The sequence below is a fragment of the Drosophila sulfurigaster genome, chromosome 2R (genome assembly GCF_023558435.1).
Source record: "Drosophila sulfurigaster albostrigata strain 15112-1811.04 chromosome 2R, ASM2355843v2, whole genome shotgun sequence".
Classification (NCBI taxonomy): domain Eukaryota; kingdom Metazoa; phylum Arthropoda; class Insecta; order Diptera; family Drosophilidae; genus Drosophila; species Drosophila sulfurigaster.
In genome coordinates, this window is record NC_084882.1 from 12,243,046 (window position 1) to 12,255,093 (window position 12,048).

Below are 12,048 nucleotides of genomic sequence, written 5' to 3' on the forward strand. Positions count from 1 at the left end.
CTGTACAGAAATAGCAAACAAGCAGCACGCAGCACCATCCGTGAAATCCCCTCTTCATACACAGCCAGAATATGAATACAGCAACAACACAAGTCGACCGGAAACGGGAAATGCATGCAATATTATCTTTTAGCCCTTTTCTCCTTTATACGCAATAGAGATTGTGTGTGTGTGTGTTTGTGATTTGGTTGGTCTGGGGAGATGAGATGTGGAGCACTAGGCGCCAGATATTAACATTTTTCGACCTTGAACTGTACTCAAGTAAATTGCATTGTTTTTTTAAGCATTTGAAGTGCCTCACCGTTGCCTGCACCTGCCAACCACTCGCACACTTGTCTCTGTCTCTTTCTCCCACACAAATAGTGAGGGCTATGCACATATGTTGCTCATATGGCGCATAAGTATTTTATATGTATAAGTAGTTGTCCCTAATTGGCAACTGCAGCTCTTTCATACATATTTAATTTTAATTTTTCCGGCCCACGCATTAACCTTTTGTCCGTCGGCATTTAAGGCGATGGCAAAGACAAAGCTCAGTAGTATTCAGTGCAGTGGTAATTATAATTAAAGCCTAATATACTCAACAAATGCCTAATTCGCTCGCATGCCCATTACGAGTACTTTTGGTCATGTATGCGATAGAAGAGGGGGGAGTTGGCTTTTAATTAAACTTACAACTGCTTAACGGACACGCAGCCAACAAGTACGATGACGATGACAAGCGCGGTCATGTTTACTTGATTAATTGTCAGCAGCGACAGCTGCCTTTAAGTTCTGCTTAAAGAATTACGCAAGTGGATTTAAGAGGTCGGTTCAATTTTTAACTTCCACTCTTGTGACACAAATCAATAAGATTTCACTGTACACTATGACTAAACAGGTTTGAGGTTTTTTTTAAAATAACAATATATGTAAACCGAATTACTAAGACTTTCGGACTTTGCGGCTTTTTTACATGATTATTTTTATTTATATAAATAAATGTAAAATTAATGAGTAATTTTCATAAAGTGTTTAAATACAGAAGTGCATATCTATAGATGTATGTATTATGTGTAATAATGTAATTAAATAATGAACTGCAAAATGGTGTTTACCAATGAGTCTTATCAGAAGTATAGCGTCATGCAAGAGACAAAAAGGCGTCATAAATAAGAGAGCGTTTAAAGATACATCACAAAGGAAACTAAGAGAGCGAGACAGAGAGAGAGAGAGATAAAGAGAGTGATGCATTTATGCATTTTTAAATTGCAAATAAAAGCTAGAATTGCGCTACAAACTAAATATATAGTTTTATTTTATTAAACTATGACTAAGATTTGAATTGATTTAAAATTAAAATCTATTTAAAATTTAAATTATTAATAAGCGATATTATTTATCACATTTCTCGTATTTGTAACCGTTTTTAAATATTTTTTAATTTTTTTTTTTAACTTCTTTGTCTGCATTCTCCATAAAGTATTTGTTATTAAATTCATTCCGAAAGATCAACTTTAATAAAAATGCGACATTTTAAAATATTTTTTATTTTTTTTTATATTCACATACATTAGCTGTACGAATAACTAAATTCAAGTTTAACTTTGGTATAAATGGGATTTTTGTATTATGTATTTACAATTAAAGTTGAAATATTTCTTAATATTTTCTTCATGAATTTGAAATAATTCTAAAAATTATGTATCCAAAAATGTAATTCAACTTTTTTCTAACTCTTATTGTTTATTAATTAAATGTCTTGGCTAAATTTCTCCCAAAAGTATCTGCACCAAATAATGTAATGTTTTCGTATAGTACATCTAAAGTGCGCTCTGCTCTCTTCTTTTGTTGCTCAACTCTCAGCACTCAGCTCTGAGCACTCAGCACTCGGCTCTTGAATAGGCGACTCGAGCTATCCGTCAGATACTGGTTCTCAGTTCCGTGACGGCTGCCCGAGCGATCGGTTGTTCCAGCTCTCTGTATTTGGTATCTTGGCATTTCAATTGTTGCGTCGTTGTCGCTGTCGTTGTCGTTTTTCGTGTATCTTCGTGTATTTTGATATTTTGTTCGCTTTGATCGAAGCAGACGTCATCGCCAGAGACGGACGTGTTGTTGTTGTTGCTGCTACTCGATTGATTTGTTGCAAATAACAACAAAAGAAAATAAAGTGAGAATTCCAAATTCGAATATCAGTGCGAGAACGTGTATCTAAAAGTACGTGCTTGTTAACATAACCAACAACGTAACGTTAACTTCCAAGTGCCAATATAAAACCAATATATTGGGCAATATATTTAAATACATACTACACACATTTATATATAATACAAACAATATACAAACAACTGGATGACCTTGTGCAGCAAACACAAGTATCATACATTTGTGTATCTTAAAGTTTGTCTGTGGCTCTACTCGGTGTATGTGTGTGTATCTTTTAGTGTAAACATCATTAGTATGGTATCAGTTAGAAAGTATCTTGACCAAGCAACCTGTTCCCCTGTTCCCCTCCTGCATTCTACGCTATTGTTGTATTTTGTTTTTTTGAATCGTTGAAATCGCGTTTGCGTGATCACCTCTTTATCACCTGAGTCACTTTTGTATGGCATTCACGCCCGCCCAATGTCTCTGGAATGCCAACCAGCATTGTGGTGATAACTGCTCTCACTCTCTGGATCACGCTCCCTCTCTCTCATTCACTGTCTCTATTGTTCTCTTTTCTCACTCTCCGTTTCTGGGTCGGGCTTTATCTCCCACACTTGGCTCTCGTCGTCGGCTGCGGCGTTGCGCACCTTTTAGGCCCGTTACCATTTTTAGTTAACAAACAATTATATGGCTGCATAACCATGAAAGGCCAACAACTGGTCTCGCCTAGCCTAGCCAGAAGAGTCCAAAGGGGGAGGCGAAGGGGAAAGCCAGAGAGAGGGAGAGGAGTGTGTTTGCTATCACAGGAAACCTTCAAGTACGTGCCCCGACTCCCCCATAGCCAAAGCACTTAGTGATCGCCATATAATGAAACTACAAATCAATTTAGTGCGACCTATTGCCATAATATATGACCTCAATTAATTAAGCTAATTGACAGCGCGTGCTGCTCGCAGAACCCGTAACCCTGTAACCCCGTATCCCGAATCAAATCGCAACAATCTGGAGAGTATATAGCATATATGCACATCTAATTTGTATATAAATGTATATATGTTAGTCTGTCTAACGGTTAACGAGCTTTATATTGTAGTTGCACTTATCGCGTTTTCAAGTTGATTTCTTTATATGGCAAAAAGCGGGCATATGATTTCTGCCTGTGTGTATGTATGTGTTTGTATCTTATCTAATCAGTTTATTAAATACGAAAACACATGCGAGAAATCATAAAACAAAATATACATATGTACAGACATATATAGTAAGGTATAGCTAACATTCGCTGAGCGAAAAATGAATTGCAAACTCTACCATTCGGTTGCCATACGCGATTCACGAGTACCCAATCATAACACATATGAACGACCAAATGTACTCACACCTTATATACACGAATCAGACTGTTATATACTTCACTATATTGTATATGAGAAGAGAATTCTTCTGGCCTGTTGTTGATTTACTATTCGCAAAGTCACGGCCATGTATTGATAAAATGATCGATTTGCTGCGATTACAACTCATATTAAAACATTCCTAATTGAAAAGTACACAAGAGACTGACGCCTGTCAAGTGCAAGGGTTTTTCAAATCAATCGATCTTTTATCTGCTGTGCGATGTCCACGTACGTCCATAAAGATTATCAGCCTTATCAGCCGGTTTCGATATGATAGAATTGCCCATTGCTGCAGATGAAGCTGTTATTTCACAGTTCGACAAGTGTAAATATGATTATTTTACACTTACTTTTTCGTTAAATGGAAATACAAAATCGATATTTGTTAATGTTGTTTTCTAAAGAAATCTGTTCAAGTAGAAAACGTTAAAATAGCCAAGTTTATTATTGTTATTGACCTTATTTTAACAATGGAATTAAATGTATTACTCAAGAGTTTCCAAAGAAAACCCCAAGTTATAAGTAACTAATCTGCTTTTACATCACAAAATTATATTACTGAAGTAACTCTCTACTGTATGTGATAATCATACTTGCTCTTGAGGTACTTAGAAGGATTTCAAAACTGAATCATTTGTCACATGCTCTTAACAGTAATCTAGTTCAGTCTCATGATATGACAATGCGAAAAGTGAGTGAGAAAACCCTAAAGAGAAAAAATCTAAAAAGTTGCTTTAACTCCAGTGCAAGATAAAAAAAAAGTCGTCATCAAATTTTCGTAGCTCAAAGTTTTATAGATCATAATGTCAGACGGAGGCATGTCTCTAAATATTGTGCTTATCAGAGAAAACGGCATATATATTGTACAAGTATATACAGTTATTCTGACTGTTGTGCATATATTTTCGGTAGCAAAGTGGGCAAGAATGATTTCATTATTCGCAATAATTCAAATTCAATTTGAAACCGCAAACGAAAACGAAGCGAAACAAACCAGCTGCCTTTGATGGTGATCACAAAAAAGCAAATCGAGTTGACTCTAATTTATTTTTGTTTTTTTCTATAGCAAGTGTGGAAAGAAGTCTTTATAGCGTATAGAGAAACATTATGAGCACTCGTAATACTTTACGTATATGATGCACAATGCGATTAAAGGCGACTGATAAAGGCACAAAGAAGTCTGTGGCAGCTTCTTAAGAAGTCGCATTTATTGTGCTCATTGCTCTAAGAACACTTTAAAGAGGCTTTAAAGCTTCGTCACAGAGTGAGAGTAAGAGTGAGAGTGTAAGAGAGAGAGAGAGTGAGAGCGAAGGCGGGAGTGAGAATGTAAATGTGAATGTGGCAAGTGTTCCAAGAATATTACGACAATATCAACAAAGGCGAAACATGATATGTAAAGTTTACAAGAGGCCAATGCAGCCCGCTTTCCCCTCACGCCCCCGTCAAGCCCTTCATTCCTACATCGCATTCCATGGACCGATAACAAAGAAGACATTTTATGTACAATTATATTGTACACTTTATGTTTAAATAATTTATTATGTGTATTAATTACAATACGCCAGTGAAGAGAATACAATTTGTGTCAGCTGTTGATAGACTGTTTCCGTTAATCGTACACAATATATTTTAATACCCTACAGCTGGTCATAACTGATCGCCCATTGGGCTTGTAATGCTGCCAAGAGCTTCTTCTTCCTCTTCTTCTTCCTCTTCTTTTGTTTTTTGGCCAAAAATCTAAACAAACTTCAACGCCAGGCAAGAGCATTAACAACAAGCAACAACAAATAAACAAGATTAGCTGTTGTTTTGCTTTTAATTGGTTTTTGTTCGACGCTTTTGAAATTATTATAAACAAAGCAAGTGTGGGCGCTGTTTTTAGTGACTGCAGTGCAAATAATTTACTTTATAAACTACTATACATGTGTATGTACATTTGTACCTGGATGTGTTCTCGCCAAAGTCTGTTACCATTTCTATTTATATATGCAGCTGATTAAGCGTCATTTGCCAAAAGTTCCAAGTGGTCAGCGCAAGGGGGGAAAACACTTGAATGGAATTTCCAGTAGCTGCAATTAATGATTATTCAATACACTTGTTATTAAGTAAGAACTAATGAATAACCTTTAATCTAATGCGAATCTTAGTGAACTTGTTTTTAAGTTATAAACTAATGAATTACTGACGGCTCTTAATAAGATGCTGTCACATACAGGGCGTAACAGTGAACTGTTAATGAGCTATTAAATTACATTTGACTGTTAAGTGCATGGCATAACATTGAACTGTTAATGAGTTATTTATCACCATGTTATTTGGCATTTTCCTAAAATCGCATCATTAATGTTCACTTCCTGCAAAGAATATTGCTATCGCTTACAAACGAGAGCAAAATCATGACTCAAGAAGTTATGCTATACTAGATACAAAAATTCCAGACGTTCAACATTTGCGTGTCATACAATAAAAGAGAGCACAGTCGAAAATGAAACTACAAAGAGAACAAGAGCACTTAACCTCCGTTTGGGGTTCGTGTACAGCAATTAGGTTTAAATTATATAAGAGGGGAGTGTGAACGAACTGAACTGAAAGAGATCAGCGTCAAGATCATGGCAACAACCAGTAGCAAGTGCTGCCAGAGACCTTTGCCTTCTGTGGCATGCAACCGAACATGTAACATGTAACAGTAACCGATGATCCACCTTTTTGAGTGTGTCAATGCAACCGGTTTGTGGACTCTGATGTAAACTTGGATGCAGCCCCTTTAACCGATTGCGGTTGCCCAGCAGATGAGTCACTAGACTGACATCCAACAGCTGAGAACACAATTTAATAGTATGAAGTAGGTTCAATTTCTTACGCATATTTGCACATGTGTGTGTTCTGTGGTGGTGGTGAAGTAAAGTGTATTCATAATCGTAATTGAATGACAATCATTTCGCATGAGTCATATCCAGAGATTTCAGTTTCTCAGAATCCGTATGAGTTTTCTCGTGAATTCCAAACAGTGAGTAAAAAAACAGACTCTAACTGTAACTGAAATGCAAATGAAGTAAAAGAGACTCGATTGTGTTAACAGTTTTTGATGCTGACATGGATGCTAAGATGCTGTGTAGGGAAATCTAGTTCAAGTTTTGGGTCAACAACTCGTTTGGTTTTTGTCGCTTGTCAGCAAACCAGTTTTAATTAAAAAGCAACATTTATTAGACGAAAATTGTGTGTGTTTGGTTTGGTTTGGTGAAAGTGCAATTCGCTTATATAAGGCCTAAACCACAACAACAACTGCAGAGTATTAAACGAATTAAGCTGTGTCAATTGAATCATTGTATTCTTCTCGCTCTTTCTGATAAAAGCTTGTGCAATGTGCAATTTCGTTTAGTAATGAAAAGTTGTTAAGCTTTTGCTGTCACACTTGCTTTTTTCTTTATTTTTTCCATTGCTATTTGGTCGATTAGATTAAAAGTTTTGAAGTTCAAGTGTTAACGGCGACGAGTTGATAACAGTCGCTGTTAAACATCTTATGTCTATGTTAAGTAACAGTTGTAGCCTCTGTTAAGCATAACTTGTCCTAACGAACATGAAGAAAAGGCGCCCACTCACGCACACACACTCACTGCAGAGATTTCCGGTTGCAATGGGATGTGGGTGTGGCAAGATAAACAACGCATGTCACTTCAACATATGCCACCAAATGGTGCAACACAATGCAACCAACCACACATACACACACAGAAACACACACAACGCAATCTTTGATATTCACGCCTGATTTTCGCTCTCCTTTTGTTGTACAATTTGCAGTTCGCTTTGCACAATGTCGAAGAGCCTGCGCCCTCTTAAGATAACCATCGTTGGCGATGGCATGGTGGGCAAGACCTGTCTGCTGATCACATACACACAAAACGAATTTCCCGAAGAGTATATACCAACTGTGTTCGATAACCATGCCTGCAACATAATGGTCGATGATAACGAATACAATCTAACTCTCTGGGACACTGCTGGGCAGGAGGATTATGAAAGGCTGCGTCCCTTGAGCTATCCCAATGTAAGTATCCATAAATACCCTTACAAACAGCCTGTATATCTAATCGCTTGTGTTTCCTTTAACCGATCAACAATGTTTGTCTGACAGGGATTGTAAATAATAGTTAAGTTAAGTTAAGATAAGTGTAAAAATTAGAAAAATGTTGGCATACTCTTTTGTTTGGAAGAAGAACCAAAATTTGAATTTCAAAATTATATTTTACTTCAATTAACTTTTTAAACAAATCAACAAAATACCTGTTGTTTTTTGTAGTAAAACACAATCATTTCAGAGAAATCCGGTATTCTTTAATAGAACATCAGAACAACTTTAATTTTAAAACTACGCTTCTTATTGTTGCAAGCAATTTAATGTTTTAGTAATTGGCCAAGTCACTTACACAAATCCTAAAAAGCATTCTTGATGTAAAATTGGATACGATCGGATAATTGACTTCAAAATTGTTTTAAAAATGAATATATGACAAAAATGATATAATACATATTATAGCAATCATTAGTTTAGAACATTTTCTTAGGTGCCTCCCCATTCTTATATCTATTCAATAAAAATCTCAATATTTCGCAATAATTTTAAAGATATAGCTAATTTACGTTTGCGTATTTTCGGGTCATCTATGCAAATTAAAAAAGTTATATACACACTATGAATAGTTATAACATGCAATTTTTTCGTTTAGTTCTTATTTGCCATAGAGAATAAGGGAGTGTATCCTAAAGTCGAGAATACCCTACAAACTTACCTGTTTCCCTTTTGTTTTTGCAGACGAACTGCTTCCTGTTGTGCTATTCGATCAGCAGTCGCACCTCATTCGAGAACATCAAGAGCAAATGGTGTCCGGAGATCCGTCACTTCAGCAACAGTACGCCCGTGGTGCTGGTGGGAACGAAGCTTGATTTGCGTATACCAAATTCAGAGAAGTTTGTGACCACAAACGAGGGACGCAGACTGCGCAAAGAGATCCATGCACACAGTTTGGTCGAATGCTCGGCGAAGAAGAAGATCAACTTGCATCAGGTGTTCGAGGAGGCGGTGCGAGCGGTGGAGAGGAAGCCAAAATCAAAGCCGCAAACGTGCAAAATATTGTAATTAAGTCGTATGCTTAATATCTTTAATATTGTTATTATACGTAATTGTATTATATAACTATGCTACCATATATATATATACATACGTATATAGTATATACTGTATGCAAACATATGTATGTAAATGTCTGATTTTGGGCGTTGGATTCGCTTGTTTCACTGAGTGTAGAAAATGTAACGATAAGTTGTAATATTAAGTTTTTAAGTTGTGTGAAATCAGTTTTGTATGCCACAACAAAGTGCATTTTTTTGTTTGTTTATTTACAAATCGAAACACATTATGTAATTCTTTGAATTTAAATGCAACAAAAAAAGTAATATAATAGACATGTATAAATATTAAAGCCAAACCAAACAAAAATAATCTTGTTATTGAGAAGAAAGCGCGAAAGTTTATATTTTTTTTTTTGGGTTATGAAGTTTAAATATATTCGCTCAGCTGATTTTTTTTTGCAATAATGGTTATTTATTTACATAAGTAAATAAGCAATCGAAAACGTTAGGTCCGCCATGTGTACAGTTTGAGAAGCACTATGAGAACTCGATAAGTATGCATTTAAAATCGATAAATTTCTCGATATGGTGCCTTGCCAACACGCTGGAGTATTTTAATTTTATTTAAATGCAAAAAAATCAAAATCCATGTTTTTAACAATAACTTATGAGTAACCAATGATGGTATGAGCATGTTCTATTTACTTATGTGATCCGATTTTTTATTTTAATTAAAGCACCAATTTAAGACAGTATATTTTCCAATTCTACATGTGGTCACACTGGATATTTATCAATTGTAACGTTTGCGGTCACACCGGCAATCAACAATCAAACAGCATAGCAAATATTTATAAACAATGAGTGGCGAAAAGGCTGAAAAAGCCAAAGTAAGTGCTCAAATTAAGCACGTACCCAAAGATGCGCAGGTTATTATGTCCATACTCAAGGAGCTCAACATACAGGAGTACGAACCACGCGTAGTTAATCAGATGCTTGAGTTTACATTTCGTAAGTGACAGCGGTGACTGTATAAATGTTTTTTTTTTTTTATTATTTACAAACATTTGATGCTGCAGGCTATGTGACTTGCATTCTGGATGACGCCAAAGTCTACGCGAATCATGCGCGCAAGAAGACTATCGACCTGGACGACGTCCGTCTGGCCACCGAAATGACTCTGGACAAGAGTTTCACGGGTCCACCACCTCGCCACGTTCTCGCGAAGATGGCTGAACTCCGCAATGCGATGCCATTGCCACCAATAAAGCCACATTGTGGTTTGCGACTGCCGCCCGATCGTTATTGTTTGACTGGGGTCAACTATAAACTGCGTGCTACGAATCAACCCAAGAAAATGACGAAATCAGCGCTAGAAGGACGCTCGGTGAAGACAGTTGTAAAGCCCGTCTCCAGTGCAAATGGAGCCAAGCGCGGACATTCGATGGTGTCCAAGCAACAGGTGGTCACCATACCCAAGCCAGTCATCAAATTTACAACAACAACGAAAACGGTCTCCGCCATGGACGTCAAGAACGAACCCAATTCGACGGACATGAAGATGGAGGTGGATAGCGATGCGGCGGCCGTTGGCAGCATTGGGGGTAGTAATGTAGCAGTGAAGCGAGAACGGGACGAGGAGGAGTTTGAGTTCACAACAAATTAAACATATACATAAATTTAAAATCATTCTTAGCATTCAGTAAAATCAAGTAAATATAAAAGTGGCAAACGTAAAGTATTTAAGTGTATCCATTATTAGTGTGGGAAGAAATATTAAGTGCTTGAAGATTACGATAAACAGTGGTTGAACTACTTGCTAAGTTCTATGGGACGAGCCTTAATAAATTAGTCGGTTCAACAAGCATTATAGATATAAAATATTGTTACTTTTATTCTGTGAATTGAGAATGAGAAAGAGTTAAACTAGGATATCACTTAAGTGCTAGTATAATAGAGCAGCCAAGATCCATTATCTGCAAATACTCAGATCCACCATCTTGCAGTCGATAACAGGACTCCTGCAATATGCAAACAATTAGCTTAAAGATTAGAATTCTCCACATTTTACTTACGCCCAGCTTGTCGCATATGATGGCTTTTTGTTGATCGGTCAGAGAGCCGCAGCGCACAACGAACTCCACAAACTGCTCCATCATTTGACCCACGCTGTATGCGGAGTAGCCAATCTCACGCACAAACTGCTCAAGACGCTCATACTTGCCTGAGCGACAGACCTCCAGATAGTCCTCCAAATAGTGCTCTGGTATGATGCCAGACATTTCGAGCAGATCGTCCGTGTTGATTGTGTGTTCGGCGCCTTTGAGGCGATAGCAGGACTGCAATGTAGTTATAGCACGTCGCATATCGCCACCCGATATCTTCACAATGGACTTGTATGCATCTGGATCAATGCTAACGCCCTCCAGTTCGCAAATATGCTGCAATCGGGCAATGATCTGTTTCTCACCTAACGCCTTGAAGCGAAACTTGGAGCAACGTGATGTGATGGGCACAATGATCCGCGACACATAATTACAGATCAAACAGAACCTGGTGCTACGGCATTCCTTCTCCATGGTACGACGCAAAGCCGCCTGAGCTGCATGTGTCATTGAGTCCGCCTCGTCGAGAACTATGATCTTAAAGGGCGGACACGGACGTCCGTCGGGGCGCGTATTGCTTGCAGTGAGTTGGGCAAAGTTCTTGATCTTAGTGCGCACCACATTGATGCCACGCTCATCCGAGGCATTCAGCTCAAGGATGCGATCGCGATACATGTCACCAAAGATTTGACGAGCGGCTGCAAGAATCGTGCTCGTTTTACCGGTACCAGGTGGACCGTAGAGCAGCATGTTGGGCAAATCAGCGCCTTCCACGCATTTACGCAAAACAGCCACAACTTCTGACTGTTCCACTACATCGTCTACACTTCGTGGGCGGCTATTTGAAGATTAATAAAACTGATGTTTGAATAATTATCACAATGTGCTTTTTACTGCAACTTACTATTTTTCCACCCAAGGCGCTGGTGGCTTGCGACGTTCAACTGTTTCATTGGCTGTGCTTTTTTCTGTATTGTTGCTGTTGGCACTCGATTTGCCAGTTTTTAAAAATGCCTGCATTTTGCTAGCAATTCTATTTAAAAGTTGGAAGCAGCAAATTGGCGCGACTTTGAACAGCTGAGTAAACTATTAATGGCGCTTCATCAACAACAGTAGTGCTTAACAGTAGAGCATAACAGTGTTGGTCAGCAGCAAATGCTGCAGAGCAATACTGCAATGTTAAATTAATAATAAATAATTTCAGATATGCATGCAACGATGCTTCTGATGCTTTCAGAGCAGACAACAATGTAATAAAATAGCATATACTTTTTTGTATAAGATTTCTA

General features: G+C 37.6%; 4 protein-coding genes across 7 annotated transcripts in view; 2 read left to right on the forward strand and 2 right to left on the reverse strand.

Moving 5' to 3' along the window:
* Positions 1-2,809, reverse strand: part of LOC133836953 (uncharacterized) — a 65,577-nt gene extending 62,768 nt beyond the window's left edge. The window contains exon 1 of the mRNA XM_062267578.1: positions 2,800-2,809. The gene's annotated coding sequence lies outside the window, so the exon portion shown is untranslated. The remainder of the gene's footprint in view (positions 1-2,799) is intronic.
* LOC133836954 (ras-like GTP-binding protein RhoL) lies at positions 1,914-9,021 on the forward strand. 4 transcript variants are annotated; one of them, XM_062267582.1, is made up of 3 exons: positions 1,914-2,224; positions 7,326-7,572; positions 8,338-9,021. In XM_062267582.1, exons 2-3 carry the CDS (start codon positions 7,339-7,341, stop codon positions 8,659-8,661), a joined length of 558 nt encoding a protein of 185 aa, XP_062123566.1. In that variant the 5' UTR covers positions 1,914-2,224; positions 7,326-7,338; the 3' UTR covers positions 8,662-9,021. The 4 variants fall into 4 exon arrangements, with proteins under 4 accessions (XP_062123566.1, XP_062123567.1, XP_062123565.1 ...); XM_062267583.1 differs by having other exon boundaries at positions 1,914-2,149; XM_062267581.1 differs by having other exon boundaries at positions 1,915-2,196.
* Positions 9,022-9,453: 432 nt separating this feature from the next.
* LOC133839391 (transcription initiation factor TFIID subunit 9) lies at positions 9,454-10,395 on the forward strand. Its single transcript, XM_062270901.1, has 2 exons — positions 9,454-9,665; positions 9,734-10,395. Exons 1-2 carry the CDS (start codon positions 9,515-9,517, stop codon positions 10,318-10,320), a joined length of 738 nt encoding a protein of 245 aa, XP_062126885.1. The 5' UTR covers positions 9,454-9,514; the 3' UTR covers positions 10,321-10,395.
* A 123-nt stretch (positions 10,396-10,518) lies between these two features.
* On the reverse strand, positions 10,519-11,860 carry LOC133839394 (replication factor C subunit 4). Its single transcript, XM_062270909.1, has 3 exons — positions 11,664-11,860; positions 10,730-11,597; positions 10,519-10,675 (listed from the first exon to the last, which is right to left on the reverse strand). The coding sequence occupies exons 1-3, from the start codon at positions 11,777-11,779 to the stop codon at positions 10,589-10,591; spliced, it is 1,071 nt and encodes a 356-aa protein (XP_062126893.1). The 5' UTR covers positions 11,780-11,860; the 3' UTR covers positions 10,519-10,588.
* Between the last annotated feature and the right edge of the window lie 188 nt (positions 11,861-12,048).

Coding starts and splice junctions, on each gene's coding strand:
- LOC133839394 (XM_062270909.1), bottom strand. CDS start 11,779: ATGCAGGCATTTTTAAAAACTGGCAAATCGAGTGCCAACAGCAACAAT. Junction 11,598..11,663: donor GCGCCTTGGGTGGAAAAATA/GTAAGTTGCAGT, acceptor ATCTTCAAATAG/CCGCCCACGAAGTGTAGACG. Junction 10,676..10,729: donor TCATATGCGACAAGCTGGGC/GTAAGTAAAATG, acceptor TGCATATTGCAG/GAGTCCTGTTATCGACTGCA.
- LOC133836954 (XM_062267580.1), top strand. Junction 7,573..8,337: donor GTCCCTTGAGCTATCCCAAT/GTAAGTATCCAT, acceptor TTGTTTTTGCAG/ACGAACTGCTTCCTGTTGTG.
- LOC133839391 (XM_062270901.1), top strand. CDS start 9,515: ATGAGTGGCGAAAAGGCTGAAAAAGCCAAAGTAAGTGCTCAAATTAAG. Junction 9,666..9,733: donor GATGCTTGAGTTTACATTTC/GTAAGTGACAGC, acceptor TTGATGCTGCAG/GCTATGTGACTTGCATTCTG.